Source organism: Oryctolagus cuniculus, chromosome 12 (assembly GCF_964237555.1).
Source record: "Oryctolagus cuniculus chromosome 12, mOryCun1.1, whole genome shotgun sequence".
Taxonomy (NCBI): Eukaryota; Metazoa; Chordata; class Mammalia; order Lagomorpha; family Leporidae; genus Oryctolagus; species Oryctolagus cuniculus.
The window spans coordinates 111,549,527-111,573,640 of NC_091443.1; the positions used below are offsets into that span (position 1 = coordinate 111,549,527).

A 24,114-nucleotide genomic window follows, 5' to 3' on the forward strand; every position below is an offset into this window, starting at 1 on the left:
AAGATATGAACCTGCGCCCATATGGGAAGCCGGCATTGCAGGCAGAAGCCTTACCCGCTGTGCCACAGCGCCAGCCCCTAGCTTTTCTTTTCTTTGCATTTCCCACAGACCCTGAAGCGCCCTCCTGTATGTGCTCCATCCGGCAGTCCCCTCCCCTCCCCCGCTCTTGCCAGGTGACACGTGGCAGCACACGGCACGAGAAAGGCAGAGGAGGCCCTGGACACCAGATCCCCCAGCGGTCCCCCCACGCCCCCTCCCTGGAGAGGCCACGTGAGCACACGCAGAGGGAGGCAGACACGGCCACGAATGTCAGGCTCGACTCCTTCCCGTTCTGAGAACAAACATGCCGAAGGGTCTTAAGAGGCGCCATTTATCACCGGGGCGGGAGGGCAGGTTGCTAACACTATTTATACAACCCCCGAAGCCGGCTTGAACAAACACGGTGACCGGGCAGAGGGCACGGTGTCGGGACTGATTGATGGGGTCTTATGAAGGGCGGGGAACCGCCAATATCACACGCTGGCTGGACAGGGGCCAAGCTACTGCAGGCAAGGAGAGCCGTGGCATGACCCTCAGCACAGACGCAACCCGGGCTGCACGCATCTCATCTGCTTTCTTTTCCTGATATTTGGCATCAAGACCTCACTCAGGGGCGACGCTCTGGCCTCATGGCCAAGCGCTGCTCATGTCCCATCTCTAAGGGCCTAGCCTGGGGTTCGAGTCACAGCTCCGACTGCTGATCCCAGCTTCCTGCTGCTGCAGACCCTGGGAGGCAGCAGGCGATGGCTCAGGTAACTGGGCCCCTGCCACCCTCGGGGGAGACCTGGATGGAGTTCCCAGCTACTGGCTTTGCTCTTGCCCCAGCCCAGCCTCTGTGGGTGGAAGACCTTCAGGTCAGACAGATTGATGGGAATGCCAAAGCCCTACTCTTTGGTGACTACTGGCTGGCAGGCCAGGACCACGGCACAGGTAGCCTCTAACAGTTACCGATGCACCCAGACCGAAAACCCCAGCGTCCTGTCTAAACAAGACCTATTTTCAATGGGCTGCTCAATCTAAAAAATCAGCATCATTTGCCACAGCGTGATGAGATGGAAGCCGTGTCCTGGGTCGCATCCAGACTTCAACTCAATCCCCTGGACCAACTGCAACTCAGCCCAACAAACATCGGCTCACTTGACAGAGCTGCGAAGCCAAAATAAATCAATCCAATAGCCGTGCGAAATCTGCGCCACCCTGCCAGCTCTTGTTGACTCCTGGCCTCACCACACTGGGGACGGGCGTGCACCTGGCAGCTTCGGCACCTGCCGGCCGCCCTGCGGTTTCAGGCTCTCCGGGTCGGAAGCACCCCATCCCGCCAGGAGATCACCCGCCAGCCTCCGCCGCCAAGCGGCCAGCAGCGAGTTCCAGAGACGGATCAGCTGCGCACACCGGGTTCAAAAGCAGAATTCCCAGGGGGCCTCTCACTGTTTGACTTCTGAGCCGCTGAAAAACAACCCAGTGGATATTTGTACACAAAGTCAGACAGCGAGCAGTGACGGGGTGCCTGCGCGTGTCTGGCAACCCCAAAGTCAGGACGGAACCACGGAGGGGAAGCTGAGCGGACCCTCTGCAGGGCGCTGCTGAACCCGAGAAAATGCACCACGCAGCCACCATGACGGCTCCTGCTGGCCCACAGGGCAGGGGTGGCATCCGAGCCAACTGTGTCCCACAAAGGCGTCGCAAAGGTATGTGTGTGTGTGTGTGTGTGTGTGTCCCACAAGGACACCACGGCAGCATTGAGGGAAGGGGGGATGAGAGGGACTCGGTGCCGCAGCGATGGTCACAGGACACGGGATGGAAGGGAAGCAGAAAGCGCTGGTGACTCCCGGGGGGACAGACGGTGTGAGGGCACCTCCCGGGGGACAGAGACGGTGTGAGGGCGCCTCCCAGGGCAGACAGACGGTGTGAGGGCGCCTCCCGGGGAGACAGACAGTGTGAGGGCGCCTCCCGGGGGGACAGACGGTGTGAGGGCGCCTCCCGGGGAGACAGACGGTGTGAGGGCGCCTCCCGGGGAGACAGACGGTGTGAGGGTGCCTCCCGGGGAGACAGACGGTGTGAGGGCGCCTCCCGGGGGGACAGACGGTGTGAGGGTGCCTCCCGGGGAGACAGACGGTGTGAGGGTGCCTCCCGGGGAGACAGACGGTGTGAGGGTGCCTCCCGGGGAGACAGACGGTGTGAGGGCGCCTCCTGGGGGACAGACGGTGTGAGGGTGCCTCCCGGGGAGACAGAGACGGTGTGAGGGTGCCTCCCGGGGAGACAGACGGTGTGAGGGCGCCTCCCGGGGGACAGACGGTGTGAGGGTGCCTCCCGGGGAGACAGACGGTGTGAGGGTGCCTCCCGGGGAGACAAAGACGGTGTGAGGGTGCCTCCCGGGGAGACAGACGGTGTGAGGGCGCCTCCCGGGGGACAGACGGTGTGAGGGTGCCTCCTGGGGAGACAGAGACAGTGTGAGGGTGCCTCCCAGGGGACAGACGGTGTGAGGGTGCCTCCTGGGGAGACAGAGACAGTGTGAGGGTGCCTCCCAGGGGACAGACGGTGTGAGGGCACCTCCCGGGGGACAGAGACGGTGTGAGGGCACAGGCTTCCTCGTTCCGGGTGAAATGACCCAGAGCTAGTCCTGGTCGGGAAGAACGCACTCCGACGTGCTCAGTTACAAAGTGTTTGGCAAGGACCTCGCTGCTGGTGAAGCCTGTGTCTCGGCTGTCGGGTGTGGTGACAGCACGCATGACCTCAGCACCCGGCAAGCACTGCCCCCATCTGCGTGTGGACGGGCGGCGTTTGGAAGCAGAGTAGCTCACACACGAGTCACGGGCTGCCACCTCTGTGTCATTTAACTGCAGTGGACGCAGCCTCCAATGCAGCCTGGAAGTGCAACCCGAACGCAGGGCAAAGCCCAGCGATGATGGAGACGTCAGCCCGTGATGGAAACTGATTTTCCTCTGTGTGTGTTGGATGGAACAGCACTTGATTTATTTTTAAAGATTTATCTTATTTATTGGAAAAAGTTACAGAGAAAGAGAGGGAGAGACAGATACACACACACAGAGAGAGAGAGAGAGAGAGAGAGAGAGAGAGAGAGAGGTCTTCCATTAGCTGGCTCACTCCCCAAATGGCTACAATGGCTGGGGCTGGGCCAGACTGAAGCCAGGAGCTTCTTCTGGGTCTCCCACTTGAGTGCAGTGACCCAAACACTTGGGCCGTCTTCTGCTGCTTTTCCAGGTGCACTAGCAGGGAGCTGGATCAGAAGTGGAGCAGCCGGGACTCGAACCAGCGCCCATGTGGGATGCTGGCGTTGCAGGCAGCGGCTTCACCCACTACGTCACAGTGCCAGCCCCTAGCACAGCATTTTTTTAAAACGATGTAACTAACAGAGACATTGAGATAAATAGACAAGACAGAGCTCGCACTCACTGGTTCACACCCCTAGATACCCACAATGGCCAGGGCTGGGTCAGGCCAAAGCCAGAAGCCAGGAATTCCCACCAGGTTTCCCATGTGGGTGACAAGGACCCACCTACTACGGTCATAACCTGCTGTGTCCCAGGGTGCACGTTAGCAGGAAGGTGAAGTCAGGAGCCAAAGCTGGAATCCAGCCCTGGTACTCTAATGTGGGACGCTGGTATCCTAACCAGTCTTAATCACTAGGCTAAACGCCTGCTCCCGTGAGAGAATCCTGACCTTAAAGGAGTATCCCAGAAAACAGGGCCTGCTCCTGACCATCACAGCCATCCAAAGCCTTCTCTTGGAAAATTACAATCAAAGACACAGTGTTGTTTGATTTTTATTGAACTTCAGGTAGGAACATGTTGGGACAAGGAACAATGGCGTGCCACCCACATCTGTCCTTTAGAAGTCAGAAGCTTTATCGCAGGCATCGGCAGCAGTGCTTGGCAAACTCTGTGAACGTTGAGGAATCACCCCGGTTCATAACAAGTTCCAGACAACTAGCAGAATTCACGGCCCCTGTGTAGCCATGATTCCAGACTGAAACCTACAGGCAGGTGCTATGGCCAGCAGGTTAAGCTGTCACCTGCGATGCCAGCATCCCATACAGATGCCGGATGAGTCCCAGCTGCTCCACTTCTGATCCAGCTCCCTGCTAACAGGCTGGGAAAGCAGTAGAAGATGGCCCAAGTGCTTGGGCCCCTTGCACACATGTGGGAAACCCAAACGGAGCTCCTGGTTCCTGGCTTTCAAATGAATAAATAAATCTTTTTTATGGTGAACAACTGAACTCCATAAAGCAGAGATGCGACAGAGGCAGTGCCCTTCCTATGGCCAAACAAGACATCACCAATCAACCCCAGAGACACTGCTTGTTCCCAAGCCCAGCACAGCAGAGCCAGGCTCCAGCAGGGCTGGCACAGGCAAAGGAGCCTGTCATGGCCTGTGTGCTGAATGCCACAGAGAACAGTCAGGATGACAGCACGTTGCACGTGGCTCCAAAGAGGAGCCAGAAAATAGTCACCCCAGGGCAGACCTGCGTGGCACCCTATGAACGTGAAGAGGCAAATCCTACCCAGGAGAAGCAGGGATGCCCAGTCTCTCCCCAGCTCGCCCTCGGACAACAGGCACACAACAGACGTCCCCTTTAATTCTTTGCGACAAGTCCCCATGGTGAGGTCTGAGAAGTGTAGACAGACAGCTTGGGGAGGGGCTTGTGGGGAGGGGAAGGCCTTTGAGAAATATGCAAAGGCAAATGGCACTCAGGCACCACCATGGTCTAGCCTTAAACCCTGACTCTGCAGATCCCACCCCTGCGGGCCAGGTGCTAATTTCTGGACTTCTGTGCAAGGTGCAACAGGACAGGTCCTCACCAGGGGACAGTGCGGGGACCTCTGCTCAGGGCTGGGGGACTGAGCTGCCCACGATTCTGACAGAGGCCCAGTGTTTCCTGGGGTGGTGTGTTTCCATGTGAGAAAGGCAATGAATCCGTCCTGGCTTGATACGTGGGTGGGTCACTTCTGTGGCCGCTGACGCCCTCAGCTCGTGGGGCTGTGCCTAGGTACCCTCCTCCTCGAGCCCCGTGCCCTGACCCAGTGTGGGCTGTCCGATCTGCAACAGGAACGTCACACACTGGGCAAGGCTGTATGAGCATTTTCACAGCCGCCCGGCAGGGCAGAGCCAGGTGGGCTCCGCAGAAAGCTGAGCTCTGGGGAGACAGCAATGACAGGGGTGGGCCTCACGCCGCATTATTTGCTATTCTGCAATAGGCCTGAGTTCTATGCTCGGCTGCAAATCCTTACACTTACGCCCATTTAGACCAATCTCCTTACCCGATGCGGAAATACAGCCCGGGGCTTCCCTGCTCATCACCCAGAATGCCAGCAACCCTGGTGCCAGCACAGGCACTGCTGGCGCAGGCGTCGCACACGCCACAGCAGGAGCCACTGTGACCTCCATCCCTCCCGCTCCGCTCCCTGCGCTGCCTGGTGAGAAGACCCGTGTTGGTGCGAGGGCTTCTCCGCCCACGTGCTCCCCGCTCCTCAGCCAGACAGCCACGCAGAAGCAGGCGTGTCCGGTGGTGGTGCACACACCGAAGCCTCCGTGGCAAGGGGGCTGCCAGAGCCCAGGAAGACGGGGAGCAGGGGACAAGAGGCACAGAAGTCCTGCAGCTCCCGGACCAGACCCCTCCTGCCCTCTGTGTCTGTGTTTCCCACCACGGCCGGCGCCCGCTCAGCCCCTGCTCCCTCCGTTCTGCCTCTAGTGGTCAGACGCCACGCTGAAGGGAGACCACGCAATAAACTGGTCACTCTGGCCCCAGGCCTCACCGTCAGGAATAGAGGCAGAGCACAAATAACGAGTTTCCAAAAGTCTAATTTACGCACAATAAAATGCTCAGATCATAACTGTGCTGGTCCTCGGATTCTGTTTTGTTCTAAAGATCATTTATTGAAAGGAAGAGTTACAGAGAAGCAGAGTCAGAGAGAGGCAGAGGCGGAGGGGGAGGGAGGAAGGAGGGACAGAGAGAGAGAGAGAGGTCTTCCATCCATTGGTTCACTCCCCAAATGGCCACGATGGCTGGAGCTGGGCCAATCTGAAGCCAGGAGCCAAGAGCTTCTTCCTGATCTCCCACATGGGTGCAGGGGCCCAAGAACAAGAACTCTGCTGCTTTCCCAGGCTGTACCAGGGAGCTGGACTGGAAGTGGAGCAGCTGGAACTCGAACCAGCACCCATACAGGATGCCGACACTTAGCCCACTACACCACTGGGCCGGCCGCTGGTCCATGGATTTTTGACAGCTGTATACACTGAGCAACAACATACACCAGTCATGATCCCGTATGTCCCATCATTCCAGAACATTCTGTTACTCCAAGGGTCCCATAATTCTGGAATGTTCCATCATTCTAGAAGGCCCCATCATTCCAGGATATTCTCATTTCAGATCATTCTATCATGCCAAAGGTCTCACCATTCCAGAATGTTCCGTCATTCCAGAAGGCCCCATATTCCAGAACGTTCCATCATGCCAAAGGCCCCATATTCCAGAATGTTCCGTCAAGCCAAAGGCCCCATATTCCAGAATGTTCCGTCAAGCCAAAGGCCCCATATTCCAGCAGGGTCCACAATGCCCCTTTCCAGCCACCCCTCCCTTCGGCATAGGCAGCGCCGCTCTGACTCCGATCCCGGAGCCCGTTTTCCCTGCCCCACAGCAGCACCTAAGTGGAACCCAACAGTCTGTACCCTTCTATGTGGCCCATGTTGCCTGGCAGGATGCTTCCGCGATTCATCTGGGCTCCTTCACACACAACCAGGCGCTCGCCTTTCACTCTGCTCCGCTGTCTGAATGCAGCACACGCTGCCGACTTAACCTCCCGCTGATGGGCACTTGGGCTGCTTCCAGTCTGCAGCTGTCGTGAACAAAGGGGCCATTGACAATTTTCAGTCCGTCTTTTTGAGTGACAATGCTTGGGGAAGAGCCTTCTGACACACCTGGCGAGGAGCTGCAGTGCAGACCCTGGGGGAGGCCTACCTGTGTGTTTCCTCTGCCACCGCTGCTCCACGGAGTCAGGCTGCGTTCTCGGTGGCCAGCCAGCTGCACGCCACAAGCCCATCTCTTTCCCCTGAAACTCAGCAAACGCCCAGAAGTGCCTTCTCCATGGCAACTTTTCAAAGGGAAAGCAGCCTACAGTCATCCAGAGCCTTCTCTCCCTCCAGGCCTCCTCCTCAACCTCATGCAGCACTGGGTGCTCTGGGGTCTGCTCCTCTCCTTGCAAGGACACGAATGTGGGCAGACCAGGGCTCCGTCCATGCGATGACCTCATCCATCAAATGTGGGCAGACCAGGGCTCCATCCATGCGATGACCTCATCCATCGAATGCGCCTAGACCAGGGCTCCATCCATGCGATGACCTCATCCATCCAATGTGGGCAGACCAGGACTCTGTCCATGCAATGACCTCATCCATCGAATGCAACCAGACCAGGGCTCCATCCGTGCGATGACCTCATCCATCGAATGTGGGCAGACCAGGGCTCCGTCCATGCGATGACCTCATCCATCAAATGTGGGTAGACCAGGACTCTGTCCACGCAATGACCTCATCCATCGAATGCAACCAGACCAGGGCTCCATCCGTGCGATGACCTCATCCATCGAATGTGGGCAGACCAGGGCTCCATCCATGCAATGACCTCATCCATCGAATGTGCCTAGACTAGGATTCTGTCCACACAATGACCTCATCCATTGAATATGACTAGACCAAGGTTCTGTCCATGCAATGACCTCATCCATTGAATGTGGGCAGACCAGGGCTCTGTCGTGCAATGACCTCATCCATCGAATGTGACCAGACCAGGGCTCCGTCCATGCGATGACCTCATCCATCGAATGTGGGCAGACCAGGGCTCCATCCATCCGATGACCTCATCCATCAAATGTGGGCAGACCAGGGCTCTGTCCATGTAATGACCTCATCCATCGAATGTGGGCAGACCAGGGCTCCGTCCATCCGATGACCTCATCCATCGAATGTGGGCAGACCAGGGCTCTGTCCGTGCAATGACCTCATTCACCGCTATGTCCCAGCAACCCCATGGTGTGTGGGGGCAGGGCTCCAACGGGAGAACACTGGAGGGCACAGACACTCAGCCCACGATGCTCCTTGTGGAGTCAGAGGAACCTGAGCAACTGCAACGTCCACCTTCACCGACATCAGCAATCGCCCTCCTCTGTGAACTCCTGGCGCCCTCCCCAGCCCTGGGGCTGCCCTGCCTGTCTCACGGCGGAGCCTCTGCCTGCTGTCTCACCGTGAGATGCTTTAAAGAGGGGTCTGCAGCCCCAGGGCGTCTTCCTGAGCTGCAGCATCGGCATCTTCAACCTCTTGTGGGGCCCATGGATGTTGGGGACCATCTGTACTGTACAACACAGGCCAGTCATGATCCAGTATGTTCCTTCATTCTGGAAGATTCTATCACTCCAGGATATCCTATCATTCTGCTTTGGGGCAGAGTGCTGGATGGCGGAGCACCCGGCATCAGCACTGACACTGGGCAGAACTGGATCCACGCGGCTATCAAAGGCTGGACAGCGCCTCTGACGACCTAACAGAGCTCACCTGGGCCTGGGAGGCATGCACCTGCCAGTCACGGGGCCGGCACAGTCACTCCACCTCTCCTCCTCCTCAGCACACAGGAAGGTGTGACCTGTGACCCCAATGACGGCTGAGCAGAACCCGCAGGCACCAACTGTGGCAGAGGCTCCAAGGACCCACGCACGACTCACTGGTCCCTGCTCCTTCCTGCAGGGGAGGTGCGAGCTGAGCCGCGGCCCTGCACATGGCATGAACGGGTGCATTCGCAGGGAGCTGGGGTAGAAACAGAGCAGCCAGGACTCGAACCAGTGCTCCGATATGGGATGCTGGCATCACAAAGGGCAGCTTCACCTGCTGTGCCACAACGCTGGCCCCGGGGGAGAGACTCAACTAATTTGTCCCACATCAGCATTGAAACAAGAGTGTTCCTATAAAGCCATCCCAGACCCAACGATGTACACTCCAGCCTCCAGCAGCAACAACACCTACAGGAACATTCGCTGTGCTTCCTCCCCTCGGTCGGTCTGGGGGTTCTTTAGCAGGAAAGAGGACACCCAGCAACCCCAGCAGCACAGGGAAGGCTTTAAACCCAGCCTGCTCCCCACCGGCGGCTCCCTCTGCCCTCCACTCCCCGCCAGCGGCTCCCTCTGCCCTCCTGGACCAGTGATGAGCACCTGCACCAGTGGCTGCGTCAAAAGTCTGCTGGGACCACCACTGTGGGACAACAGATGAAACTGGCGTTCGGTGATGTCACTGCCTGCAGCGCCAGGATCCTGTATGGGCGCCAGTTCAAGTCCAGGCTGCTCCACTTCTGATCCAGCTCCCTGCTAATGCACCTGGGAAAGTAGCAGCAGATGGCCCAAGTCCTGAGGCCCCTGCACCCATGTGGGAGACCTGGATAAAGCTCCTGGCTCCTGGATTTGGTCTGGCCCAGGCCCTGGCTATTGGGGCCATTTGGGGAGTGAACCAGCGGATGGAAGACGTCCTTCTTTCTATAACTCTGGCTTTCAAACAAATAAAATAAACCTTAAAAAAAAGTATGCTGAGTTGTCTAGGGACACAATGGACAGCACAGTTGATTTCTCTACTATGTATTTTCTTTACTTTGTAAAACCCCAGGGTTCTCATTGGCTCATTAAGGATGCTGGGGGCTTGTAGTCAGGGAGCATACCCAGATTTCCATCCTGGTCCCCACGGCTCTGTCTCCACTTCCTATGACGTGTGTCCCCAAGTCCTCACACGACCTGAGCTAGCCTAGGCACCCACTGCCCCGAACTTCCACCCAGAGATGGGAACGTGATCCCAGACAAGACTGCCACAACCAAGTCCAGCACCAGGCGCTGTGGTCTCCAACAGCTGCCAAAACTGTGACATAAGCTGGGAGGTGTAGACAGGAAAGAGGTGTGACATCGGGCACCGGTAGGGCCGGGCCCCAGGTCCCCAGGGAGACAGCTTTCCTTGCGTCCTGCCAGCTTCTGAAGGCAGCCATGGCAACCCCTACAGCCACTGCCTGGCGCATCCTGTTCACAGGTGGTCTCCCCAGCAGGGTCCTCACGCGGCCTCTGAGTGCCCCAGTGGTCAGGGCCTACCCTGCTCCAGAGTGCACCCCCACCACGTCTGCAGAGAATACTTCCAAGAAGGGTACAGTCGTGGGGGCAGGGACCACAACACCAAAGAAGATGGAGTCAGTGGTCATTCCCAACACAGCCACGAGCTCACAGCCAGGGAAGACCACTCACCTGCCCAACCAGGAAGGCAAAGAATTGTACATGCGTGAGACAGAGAGACACAGAAAGAGGACTATAGCCACATCAGAGCCCCCAGTCCCAGCCCACAACCCAACCAACAAAACACCTTTCTTGTCTCCGTGGATGTATGTGGTTTGGGTTTCTGTCACGTCAGAACCCAGAGTTCTGATCCATGCATCCACCAATGAACAACACTCTCCAATCACTTCCCATCATCTGGGTGGCGTTATTTTTTGAAAAGGCTGGTTTATGGCACCAACCACAATCCACTGAAATTCATGGATGGGTTTGGGGGAGCTTATTCTTCCACTATTCCACTATTATCATTCTCTCTTTAACTCAGGTGTCAACCCCACCACCACCACCACCACTCCACCAATGGAAAGCAACTTTTCCAAAGCTGAGCTCAAGTCCCTCACACACGAGGAGCAGGGGAGGACCAGGAAGGGCAGAGCCCCTCACACACCAGACGTGCCTGCCACCAAGGTGTGCAACAAGTGAGGCCAGAAGCACGAGGTTCTCTCTGCCGGCATCAGACCTGCAGGGACCTGCTGCTGAGGCCCTGGACAGCAGCGGCCAGCCGGGGAGGACCTCCCGGTGCAGACAGGGTCTGGGAGTGCAGGGCCAGCTCCCCAGGCCATAGGGGCACGCGTGGGGCACAGGGTGGCTGTGCGGCAGTGCACAGTTCCTCCTCTCCCCGGAAATCACAACAAAGCAGGACACGGCTCCGACCAACTGACAGGTACAGCTGTTCTGACATCACAGAAGAGTTCGTGGTCTCTACGTCACCCAGGACTCAGGTGAGAGGCACCACTGCTCCTGGGACCCTGCCTCCCCCTGGGGTTAGGGGTCCTCTGTCTGGCTGCTGCCACATCACCTGGCAACCCCAGTGCCCAGGCTGCACCCCATGCCAACTCAATCTCAATCGCTGACGGTTGGGCCTGGGCAGGAGTTTGTCTAGAAGGTTCTCCAGTGACTCCATTGGGTAATGGGGGCCAAGAACCAGGGCCTTGTAGAGGCGCTGACCTGCGAGGCAGCTGCTCACCCTGGATGCTGTCTCCATTCTCCCAGGTAACAGCTGCCCTGCCCAGGCCAACACCCTTCCTGAACTGTGCACACAGGCGTAGCTCAACCCAGCCCGGCCCTGCCCCTGCTATGACAAACACCAGGGACAGGCGGCCGAAAACCTCAGGAATTTGCTCGCAGGGCTGTGGAGGCTGCTGACGTGTGAGATGCCAGCAGGGTCCTGCCACTCTGGGGGCTCCAGGTGAGGACCCCTCCTGCATCTTCCTCAGGCTACTGGGAGTCAGGTGCATCACCCCAGCCCCTGCCCTCATGGCTGGGCGCCCACCTGTGTGTCTCTGTCCCTGTGATGAACACAGGCCTTCAAGATTCCAGGATGAACCCAACACAACTAAGCTGGGACCCTGTTGCACTCAGGGTCAAGTTCGACGCTCCAGGAAGGACATAAGGTGGGCGGACGCAGCAGGTGCCCTGGGTCACTCGGTGCCTTCTCAAACATGTGTACTGGGGCCAGCGCTGTGCCGTGGTGGGTAAAGCCACCAACTGCAATGCTGGCATCCCATATGGGCACTGGTTCTAGTCCCGGCTGCTCCACTCTGCATCCAGCTCCCTGCTAATACTCCTGGGAAAGCAGTGGAGGATGGCCCAAGTCCTTGGACCCCTGTACCCACGTGGGCGACCTAAGGAAGCTCCTGGCTCCTGGCTGTGGAGCAGTCCAGCTCCAATTAACTGGGGACTGAACCAGGAGATAGAGGATTTCTCTGTCTCTTCCTTTCTCTCCGTAAACTCTGCCTTCCAAATAAATAAGTCAAAAAAATTGTGTTTTGAAATCCCGAGACTTGTGGGAGAGTCACAGAAGCAGGGCCGAGAGGCCGTGTCCCCTCCCTGCAGCTGATGAAACCACGACCTACGAGCAACAGCAAAGTGGCAGGCACCAGCACAGCGCCGAGACTGCCCCCCTCGGCATTCCCATCACGCCCCTCGGCATTCCCATCACGCCCCTCTTCTGCTCTAGGGCCCCAGTAGGGCCCCCCGGGTCCAGCACAAGGCCTGTAAGAATGGAAAACTCGGAGCCAAGCTCTCGCGGGACAACCAGAGCCTCCCTCCTGGCTCACCCTCCCAGGCCTCCCATCTGCACCCCGTCAGCTCACAGGCCTCTGCACACGGCTCCTGCTGGCTCTGCTGTGCCGACTGGCCAGCAAGTCAGCTCCTCACGACTCTGAGATAGCTGACAGTCTAGCAGAAACTGCAGGCTACCTCCTCCTCACCCACCCACCCATTCCCCGGGAAAAACGCCTCGACAGAACCAACCCTGCATCCAATTCACGGCGCAGGCGCCCACCCTCCCCGGGGCCGGGGCCTTCGTGTGGCTGCCCAGCAGTGACCTGCGGCGCAGTCAGGGGCTGAGGACCGAGCCCTCTCCCCACTCTCCCTCCACACCCAGCACCGGCACATTGCTCCAGGCCCACCTGTGTCACTCCCAGCAACAGCTGCCCGGTGGCTGCCCACATGGGGCTCCCAAGGGCTGGACGGGCTCCTCTCTGGTCCCTCAAAGGCAACTAGACTCCTCCCCTGCAGCCAACAGGAGCCACCCCCATGCCTGTCCCAGCACTGCCTGTGAGCCTGTGTCCTCCGTGATGGGAGAGAGAGGACTCAGACCCGACTCAGTGAAACACCACACAGTCCTCTGGGTCTTAGGGGCACAGGCGCGGCACTGGATCCTCCACCGTGGTGGACGATGGGGACAAGGTCCACCCACGCCTCCTGTCCTGTGAAGCTGCACGCGAGGCCCCCACGTGTGAATGCCACCAGCTCTGAGTCCGCACCCCACACGGCTCTGGTCGCAGTTGAGCCAAGGAGAGGGCACTCCATCCTCCAGCCTGGCTCCACTGCTTCCTGGAGCCCCGCCCATCACCCCGCCCACTGCCCAGAAGCCCCACCCACTGCCCACCCGCACGTCGCTTCTTTGTGTCCATCCTCCCCTTACCCACCCGCTGTCCAGGTAGCTAGGCGGCCTCTCGTGATGACCCCTGCAAGCTCCCCCTGCCTCAGGATCGGATTTTGTCCCTTGTGCACACTGCACCGGCGACCACAGCCCTGCCGCCAGCAGGTGGGAGACCGGCCTTGAACAGTTCCTAGGCAGGGCCAGGTGGGTCCTTACCTTCTGCGAACGGCTCCCACTCGTAAAACCGGCCCATGAACGGCTTGTTGTTGTAGGACGCGCACTGCACCTCCCGGATGCTCCTGCTGCTTTCTGGACACACCTGGCGGGCGGAGCAGATAGGAGACACGAGTTAGTGCCCATGCTTCTCCGGGCACTGGCTGGGGAAGGCAGGAGCCCTCCCGCACCCAAGCCAGGTTCCTGAAGCCTTGTGATCAGCGATTTTAAATGCAGGCCCCCGGGCACAGCACTGCACGAGCTCCCGGGCTCACTGTCCACAGAGAACATCCAAAGGCCACTGGCCCGACACACTGGGCTGCGCCCCCTCCAGCTGCCCCGCCTGTTCCTCCCATGGCATCTGACTCCTCACTCCACGCAGCCTCTGCAGCAGGGGCACGCCCTTCAGTGTACAAAGAATCTCCCCGGAGATCCTTCTAGAAACGCGCACCCTGGGCCCCCGAGGGTCGCGGTTCAGTGAGATGGGGTGATGCTCTGGGGATCGAGTCTGCAGGGGATGCTGATTGTGAGACGATGCAGAGAACATGCAGGGTTCCCCCCTCTGGTTTCATTCTTGCAAGCGTTACATAGAATAATGTGGGCAAACATCAGTATAAAAATATATGGCCGGCGCTGCAGCTCAGTAGGCTAATCCTCCGCCTTGCAGCGCCAGCACACCAGGTTCTAGTCCCGGTCGGGGCACCGGATTCTGTCCCCGTTGCCCCTCTTCCAGGCCAGCTCTCTGCTATGGCCCAGGAGTGCAGTGGAGGATGGCCCAGGTGCTTGGGCCCTGCACCCCATGGGAGACCAGGAGAAGCACCTGGCTCCTGCCATCAGATCAGCGAGGTGCGCCGGCCACAGCGTGCCAGCCGCGGCGGCCATTGGAGGGTGAACCAACGGCAAAGGAAGACCTTTCTCTCTGTCTCTCTCTCTCACTGTCCACTCTGCCTGTCTATGTATATATATATATATATATATATATATATATATATATATATATAAAGGATTAGGATCAGAATCTCTAGTCCACATTGTGGATACAGCATGACACAACTTTTATTTTTAAAAAACATATTTATTTATTTCATATGAAAGGCAGAGTTAGGGAGAGACAGAATCTTCCAGCTACTGGTTCACTCCCCAGATGGCTGCAACGGCCAGGGCTCGGTTAAGCTGAAGCCAGGAGCTTCATCCAGGTCTCCCAGGTGCATGGCAGGGGCCCGTGGACTTGGGCCCTCTTCTGCTGCTTTCCCAGGTGGATTAGCAGGGAGCTGGATCAGAAGTTGGGCAGCCGGCATAGGAACTGGTGCCCATGTGGGATGCCAGCGTTGCGGGAGGCAGCTTCACCCGCTGCACCACAACACCAGCCCTGATGTTGTAGCTTTTCCAGCTGCGTCGTGCTGGCGTGGGAAAGGGAACCCAGCTCCTTACGCATTAAAAAAGCTCCGAGTGTAAAAAAAAAAAAAAAGCCTCCAGAGCACACTGCTATGACAGCGCCAAGTCCTCGGGGATTCCTGCGGCAATCTCCCGGATGCATCAGAGGAACAGAGGAGGAAGGACACGGCGCAGGGGAGGGAGAGGCCTCTCGTGTCCCCAGGACAAGCCCAGGGTGGTCGGAGCCCTCGCATGCTTGAGCCAAACCACATGGAGCAAGAAGCCGCCGTGTGAGGCAGAACGTGACAGAAGCCAGCAGGGAGAAAGCGCCGGGGCAGACAGGCAGGCGGCCCCAGCTCTGCTGCCTGCGGGATGGCGACAGCAGGGAGCCATCTCCCAGGGCTCCAGAAGCCGGGCTGCTGGGTGTCCTGGGGCTGGGCCCCCACAGGCTCCCAGCCACACCAGCTGTCTCCTGCATGGGGTTGGGGAGTGCTGTCCACACCCTCCTGCCAGGGCTAAATCCAATTAGGGTGTGGCCAGTGGAGCACTGTGGAGAAGCTGCCAGCCCTGCAGCCGGGCCCAAACCTGGCTTTGAGAACGGGGTGGTCAAAGACACAGGTTCTGGGGGTGGGGCACGGTTGGTGAGCTAGCAGCAGAGACGCCTGCGTCTCACATCAGTCCCAGCTTTGGCTGCTGACTCCAGCTTCCTGTTAGTGCAGCTCTGAGAGGCGCCAGGTGATGGCTCAAGTATTTGTGCCCCTGCCACCCGCATGGGAGACCTGGGTTGGGTTCCTGGCTCTTGGCTTTGCCTGGCCTAGCCCTGGCTATTTTGGGCATTTGAGGAGTGAACTAGCTGATGGAAGGGGTATGTGTGTGTGTGTGTGTTTTTCTGCCTCCCAAATAAATTCTCGGGCCTCAGCCCAGGAGGCGGCTGGGGTGAGGGCCCAGGGACACATGCTTGAACTCTCTCCTGGGGACTGCACAGCTGCCAGCCTTCACCAGGCTGTGCAGGGACAATCAGGGGCCATGCCCAATCTTCAGTCTCACTCCAGACTATTCAACCCGCAGCTACCGAGAGCTGCAGCAGCAGAGAGCAAACCCAGCCCCTCCGTTTACAGATGGAGAAACTGAGGCCTGGACAGACGGCAGGGCTTGCCCAGGGGACTCTGAGATGCTGACGGCTCAGCTCTGAGCTGCAGGTTTTCCTGACAGCTGAGCCTCCCAGGCCTCCCATCACCAGCCCTACGTGAGGCCTCTGGCCAGAAGCCGCCCTTGGTGAACCTGTGCAGCTGCCAGAGCTGGAAGCTGCAGACCACAAAGACGGAGCCAGTGTGCTTAACCCCTTCTCTCCCTGGGCAAAGTATACAATGCACACGTGTGTGCACATATGTGCGTACGTTTGTGTTCGTGTGTACTTTGTACATGTGTGTGCGTGCATGTGCATGCATGCCTCGTGTAGACAGAGACTCAGAAGCATGAAAGGCAGAGTTGTAGAAACCTTCTCTCCACAATTTTTTAGGAATCTGTGTTGTCTATTTTTTGTGCAATACGCAGCATCTCCATAATAAAGTGACAACTCGTCGGTACAGACATCTTCCTGGAGCAGAGGCCTGCCTGCTCGCAGCTCATCGTCCTGTGCTTCCGTGGCTGGCTAATGCCTGGTGCTCTTACACGCGAACACTCCTGCCGTGCCAGCTGGTCACAAGACCTCGGGCAGGACACCCCATTCTCTGGCTGCCTACAAGTTCTTTGTATCCTGAGCCTGGCCCAGGTACCCCCTGAGGCAGGAGGGCTCGGTGCGGCACCTGACCCACACAGCAGGGGCAGGTGTCAGGCAGCCCCGGCACTCGGCAAATGGTGGGGGGGACAGCAGGAGGCAACGAGGTGCCCAGAAGGTGGGTGTGGCCCTGTCTGTGGCCACCAGCGACTCAGGATGCCCGGTGAGCTGCAGCCAGAGGCAGCTTCCTCTCCTTGAGAGAAACCCAAGAGCCCCCGGGACCAGCCATGGGAGTGACTGGGACAGCATCCTGGCACAGGAAGGGCCATGGTGATGACGGTGACGCTGGTGGTGACAGGCACAGGTAAGCAGGCACCCCGCCACGTGACTTACATATAGGATCTCGTTTATTCTTCACAATCACCACTATACCCATCTTACAGATGAGGAAACTGAAGCAGCAGAAAAATTCAGTGGGCCAAGCAAGCAGCGAGTCAGGACTTCTTACTGCACACACTGGGTGTGGATCCCATGCCAGCAACTGTGCACCGGGGCCCCTGGTGACTGTGGGGATGCAATGTTGGTGAGTGCTGCATCCTTGGACAGGAGGGCCTGGAGGCCAAGGTCAGGTCTGGCGGCGGCTAGCCGAGCCGAGAGCTCCGGAACAAGGACGGAACCACATCCACAATGCTGTTTCGCGTCTGGTGTGGATGGTACATTAGGACTTGTCACGCTCTCCTCTGTACACACTCCGCTCTCCGCCCAACATTCTCTGAAGTTGAACTTCCCTTATACCTGCTGCTTCCCGAGGTCAGGCGCACCCGTGCCTCTCTGTGGATTATACAGCAAGCTAGCCCGGGGCACGTCTCCGGCACACCACGGACACCTTCCACCAGCACAGACATGAAAACCGAGTCGGCAGAAAAGCCACATGGGGAGAGTCCAGGGCCACTCAGGAGGGGACCAACGGAGACGCCCTGGGAGACGAGCTGCCTTCCGGGGCCCCTTCCCTGGCTCTCAGTGGAGGAGAAATCCAGGTGTGAGAGAGCACAACCGGCCCAGTCCTTAGAAAGCACCATGAGCAAGACTCGAAGCTCCACACAGACAGGCGTCAGGCCACAAAGAGCCACACAGTCATGGCGCCAGCTGCAGCTGACGAGTGATGACAGCCAGCTGTGCCTGGCCTCGCTGTTCAGGAGGGCACCACGCACTCACCTGCGCGGAATGGACGACTCCCCACCTCCCCGGGAAGAAGGTGGGGACCCTTCAGACACGCATTCTTTATCCTCTGCATCACCCTGGCTTCCAGGCAAAGATCAGTTCCCATAGCAACGCACGATGTACTGGACATCACCAGGGAACAGCACTTTCTAAAAACAGAAACCCAGCCAACATCCCTGCCCCGCGGTGACAACGTGGCTGTGTGACCTGGAGCACACCTGCAGCCTGAACGACATCTGAACAGTAGGCCCCAGGAATGGTCGCGAGGACTCGACTCGCAGCAATGTTACGTTCTCCAGCTCGCGGTCACGCGCTCCCAGCCTTTCTCTTCCCAGCCGGGCAGGCGCCACACAGCCGTGGACCCAGGGTTCTCACGCGGTGCCCAGCGCGAGATCCATACCCGCTGTCTCCCCCTCCACGTCACACCACACAAGCCCAGGCCCACAGAAACCCTCCGGTCACCTCTCCCGATTCTCCAGCTGGGAGTCCAGAGCATCAGGTCAGGGCTCGGCACGCGTCTGAGGACCTCACTTGCCCAGCACTGCTCTGTCCACCTGCGAGACACCCACAGCCTCCCCCGGAGAGGTGCTTCCTGCTCGCTCAGAGCACCTGTGCACACCGCACTCCCAGGTGTGCGACTCCAGCTCTGCCCTCCACTCCCGGGAGGGCGTGGGGGACTCCCTCAAGGCAAGCACTCATGTCCATGGGTCGGGCACCGTGACGTACGTACAAGGACGAAGAGAAGAACCTGCTGTGACTGCCTCTTGCACCAGGTGAGAGAAATAACCAGGACCCTGAAATCACAGAGGAATCAGCAAGTGTCTGCTTAGCGCACCGGTCCTCCCAGCAGTGAGGAATCAAGGAAACAAACAACCTCCCACGTGCTGCCAGAGGAAAACTGAGATAAAACTGGGGCCAGCAGGGGTCAGCAGGGTGGAGGACAGCAGACACCTCTTCCTCTCTCAGTGCGAGCCGTCGATGGAGAGACCCGGGGCTGATCTCCCAGGAAGCAGGGAGCAGGACAGCGTGTAAGGCGCAGGAGAGCCGGGCGGCAGAGACTGAAGACGGAAGCGACCCACTGCACCTGCCCCCGCCACTCTGAGAGCCCTCACCATGCACTGGCACAACTCCAGTCACTGTGGAAAGTGACAGCTGTGACAGCTCTGATTCACACACGCACGAGATTGTTTCAGAAAGCGCACGGAGGACGGGCGTGGCACACGGCGGGTTAAGCCACTGCCCACTGCTAGCATCCCACATCAGAACATCCCCGCTGCTCCAGTCCAATCCAGCTCCCCGCTAACACACCGGGGAAAGCAGAAGATGGCCCTAGCACTGGGGCCCTGCACCCAGGTGGGAGACCTGGCTGGACTTCCCGGCTCCCGGTGTCTGCCTGGTCCAGCCCCAGCCCAAGCCCACTGCTGCGGCCATCTAGGGAGTGAACCAGGAGATGAAAATCTCCCTCTCCCTCTCCGCCTCTCTCTGTAACTCTTTCAAATAAATAAATAAATTTAAAAAAAAAAACTACATAGAAAATGGAATTAAACAATCATTTTGGTACAAAAAGTTTGATATTCACACCTATTTTTAAGATAACACATATTTTCCAAGAACGTTTTGAATGTCCTTTTAAAACACAGACTGCAAACTTCCCTGCACCGTTTTAAAAATAAACTTGTCTTGTAATTCTGCTTTTCCATGGACTCTGTGAAGTGCCCTCGTGTGTGTGGAAAAGTCAGCGAGAAAACTTTCCATGAACAGAGGGACAGCAGAAGGCTGTGGTGCCCAGATAAGGAGGGTGGTGACAAGCTCAGGATAAGGGCTCCTTTGGCTGGGCCCCAGCCGGACGCCACGCCAGCCAGGCAGTAACCGGCCCCACAGTCCCAGCAAACTTTTGCACCTTGCACAAGTGGCCTGGATTCTGATGACAACCACTGACCAGCACCCCCCTCCCCCCAGTCAGGAAGCCGTCAGCTGCTCCTCCAGTCTCAGCAAGCCAGGCCAGGCTGAGGCTGCAGCCCCATCTTCCCGCCAGCTGCGCTCCCTCGGAGGCGGGACGAGCCCACGCAAGCAGCCAGCCCTGCACCATGGGGCCGTCGAGGAGAACCGCAGCCGCCAGAACTCGGCGGTGCTCACAGCAGCCGGACAGCTGCTCCAGCTGGGGAGCTTCCCAGCCCTCACGCTAAATGTGCTCAGCCTCAACTCCGGGTCCAGCTCGCTTCCCTGCCCCATGCCTCCCCCAGCAGCCCCCAGCCCGCCCCCGGAGAAGGGCCCTAGGCTGAGTCCCCAGACCTGAGCAGGACGGCTGAGGGGCAGCTGCAGGAATGCAGGGAGGAGTCTGGACAGGGGGCGAGGGGGTCCTGGTGTCTCCAGCCCCAGAGAGCAGAGCGCTGGACTGCACGCCTTTGCCCCACCCTGGGGGTGCTGGGCCACTACTGCCCTGGCAGCCCTGCGTGACCTCGGGCTAACCCTCACTGTTCTCCCCCTCCCCCGCACCTCCTGCTGGGAGCCACACCGAGAGCACCCCTGGCGTCCGGAGGGTCCCTGCCTCTCCCCAGGCACTGCTGCTCCCGGCAGGAGAGGGGAGCCTCAACTTCTTGCTCCTGGGACCTGACAACAGCTCACAGGGTCTCCAGGACTCACAACTTCCTCTCCCTAAACCGCCCGCTGCCCCCAGCCTCACGGGGACAACCACCCTCTGCACAGTCCAGGGCATCCAAGAGCCTCTGCAGCAGGCGTGGTGCCCTGTGTGGCCTGCGCCGGGCCCGGCTCCTGAGTCCACCCGCCAACCACCCACCCCATGGGGCTCCCAGCCTCTCAGGGCAGGAGCCTGCCCCAACCTCCAGGTTCCCCACTCATTCAGTCAGGGTCCGTGCTGTGCCTGTGGGCCCCAAGCAAAAGCCTCGGGTGGATGGCTCAGCAACCTTGTCTGCTTGCTGGATAAAGGGAACAGCCTACCAATCGCAGCTACCCCTAGAACAAAGGGGACTTGGAGCCATGGAGGCTGTGAGTCAGCACTCGGAGGCTGTGAGTCAGCACTCGGACGCTCGCCGGAAGAGGCTCAGATCAGCCACCTTGACGTGTGCAGGTGCAAAGGGAACTGCCCATGTGTCAGTGCCAGCTCCTGGGGTGGGTGTGGGTGTGCAGCCAGGTGAGCCTCCTCCTCGACTCAAGCCAAGTGGCCGTCCCATGCCACCTGCGGGTCCACACCCGGTGCAGCCAGCTGGTGAGAACCGCTGACTTCTCACTGTCTACAGAAGCGTTTCTCACACGCCCATCTGCCACAGGATTGGTGTGCAAGGCCCGCGTGCCATTCTTAACATGCCGAGAGAGGTAAAAGACAACCCCCTCGTGGAGGCTGTAATGACTGCGAGTGGATCGGGGGGAAAAAGAAGGTTCCTGACCCCCTAGCAGGCACCGCAGTCCCTGAGACCCCTGCCCCAGGCTGCCCTCCTCGGCCAGGGCCTCAGCACCCAGCACGGCGACCGGTGAAGAGACTCAGCCTGCAGCACACCTGCCCCGATCCAGATCAGCCCTCACGTTCCGCACCTCACCGGGGGACTTCAGGAAACAGTGCGTGGAATAGGGAACCGGATGGTGGGTTTACTTTGGTGCAGGAAAACTGGAAATCCGTGCATTGCTTTCTTAATACTCATTTCCTGGGCGCTTTCTGAAGACACACACACACACACACACACACACGCCCTTAGAACCGAGCGCTCTACACCAGCGCAGTGTCAGAAGCTGGCTTCCCGGGCATGGGCCCCGCCTCCCTCTCCCTCTGCTGTGTTTATTCACTGCTTTTGCTGTCATAAACACAGCTGTGTGGACCGCCATCTGCCGCATCTGTGTGCCCCTCCCCGCCTGGGACCACCCAACCAAGGAGGGGCCGAAGCCCCCGTGGGAAGCAGCATGAGAGGATTCACGCGTGTGGCCCGAGGTACACTCCTGGCCACGACCACAGGAGGGAAAGGGCCGATGTCTTCACACCAGGGCTCAGGTGTCACAGTGCGGAGAGGGGACGGGCCCTGGGTGTCCCGTGCCCACACTCAGCCTCTGCCCTGTGTGAAGATGTTGGTCTACCAGCTTCTAGGACATCAGAAGATGTGCCGAGACCACGAGGGGTTCCTGAGATCCCTCACAACCCACACTGCTCGGTGGTGCCGGGGCTCACGTGCCCCGAAGCAGCGGCAGCTCCCACGGCTGGCACACAGCGCACGCCCGAGCAGGCATCCGAGAAGCGCTGAGCAGGCATCAGCCCACGTGTGCCAAACGCCCTCTTTCCCCATCTCTGTGATTTACTCGATCTCCCAGTGCAGAGCTATGCTAGGCAACGGGAGAGTGCACGCCACATTAAAGGGACGGACTCTGGGATGGGTGTTTGCTGCGAGGGTTGAGATTGTCCCGCGTCACGGAGCCTGGGCTCAAGTCCAGCTCTATCCGGCTTCCTGCTAACGTGCACCCCGGGAGGCCGCAGCGATGGCTTCAAGCACTTGCGCCCCTGCCACCCACACAGGAGACCTGGAGGGAGTTCCTGACTCCCGTTTTTGGCCTGAGCCAGTATTGTGGGCATTTGGGGGAGTGAACCAGCGGATGGAAGATGTTTCTCTGCATTGCAAATAAGTAATATCAACACTGAATTTCACTTTAAAACAACAGCAGCAGACAGTCAAGAACAGGGGCCAAGTTTGATCAGGGACACAGGGAATTTCTCATTTTCTGATCTACAAAGCACGCTCTGGTCTCACAGCAGCCCCAAGAGGCAGACTACCCAGTGGTGGTCCCGCCCATACTCCACAGCCCTGGTCCCTTATGGGACACTCAACGATGCGCCAGGGACTGCTTCAGAAACAAGCTGTGACTCCTGGAGTGGCCACCGGGGGAATCCGTTCAGAGCAACCATTCAGATCACAAACTGAGTCATTCTGTGGCTCCATGGCAGGAAATATATTTTTAATGAGGAAATTGAAGCTAATATGTAACAGCTGTGCTGTTACTGAGTAACGGCGTCCTGAAGCAGATTAAATTATTAATGAAAAATGTAGCAGCTTGCAAATTTAACCTCTTCACGTTCTCTCATTCCTTTCTCATTATACATAGCCTTTAAACGTTTTAATTATATTTATTTTGGGGAGGGAAGAAGAGAGAGAGGGAGAGGGAGAGAGCGCCCCATCCAGTAGTTCACTCCCCAAATGCCCACACGGCTGGAACAAGGAACCGAGACCTCGATGCCGGTCTCCCACATGGGTGGCAGGAACCCAAGCACTCGAAGCTGTTGCCACTGCCTCCCAGAGTGCTCAGCTGCAAGACGCTGGAGCCAGGAAGAGAACAGGGCACGCGGCTGTCTGAACTGCTATCGAGCAAACACTGGCTCCCTGCACAGCCTGCCAGTATTTCTAGAACGACATCTGGCCCCTTGCACAGTCCACAAGGTGCTCACAAGGTGCTCCGAGACTCACTGGCCTTGAGGGCCTGGGCTGGGGACTCAGCTTCCCTTTGCGGCTTCCAAACGTGCAGAGAACGGCAGCAGGCCGAGGTGGAGGAGGGCTCAGGAGGTCAGGGAGAGGAGTCTGGGAGGCCGGCCGGTGTCACCAAGACGCAGGGGAGGAAATCAATGAATGTGTGAGGCACCAGCCCCCAGCAGACACAGGTGCACCCAGCACGCCGTGTTCTGTCCACAGTGCAGCAGACACAGCTGCACCCAGCTTGGCCTGTTCTGCCCACAGTGGTAGACACACAGGTGTACCCAGCAGGTGCACCCAGCATGGCCTGTCCTGCCCACAGTGGCACACACACAGGTGCACCCAGCATGGCTTGTCCTGCCCACAGTGGTAGACACACAGGTGCACCCAGCACGCCGTGTTCTGTCCACAGTGCAGCAGACACAGCTGCACCCAGCTTGGCCTGTTCTGCCCACAGTGGTAGACACACAGGTGCACCCAGCAGGTGCATCCAGCATGGCCTGTCCTGCCCACAGTGGTAGACACACAGGTGTACCCAGCAGGTGCACCCAGCATGGCCTGTTCTGCCCACAGTGGCACACACACAGGTGCACGCAGCTTGGCCGTGTTCTCCTGCCCATGGCGGTACAGACACAGGTGCACCCAGCTTGGCCGTGTTCTCCTGTCCATGGCGGTACAGACACAGGTGCACCCAGCTTGGCCGTGTTCTCCTGTCCATGGCGGTACAGACACAGGTGCTGAGAAAGCCGACCAGCCTCACAGGGGGTACAACAGCTGCTGCTCTGAAGCCGGATCCTCAGGCTGCACTGCCCCCTTCTTCTCAACACC

General features: G+C 58.7%; 1 protein-coding gene across 2 annotated transcripts in view; it reads right to left on the reverse strand.

Annotated features, from left to right (window-relative positions):
* The window catches only part of THSD4 (thrombospondin type 1 domain containing 4), a 399,410-nt gene that overhangs the window by 290,491 nt on the left and 84,805 nt on the right, over positions 1-24,114 (reverse strand). For both annotated transcript variants that reach the window (XM_070054744.1, XM_070054745.1), the window contains one exon: positions 13,516-13,618. In XM_070054744.1, coding sequence (XP_069910845.1) covers positions 13,516-13,618 — 103 coding nt within the window. The remainder of the gene's footprint in view (positions 1-13,515; positions 13,619-24,114) is intronic.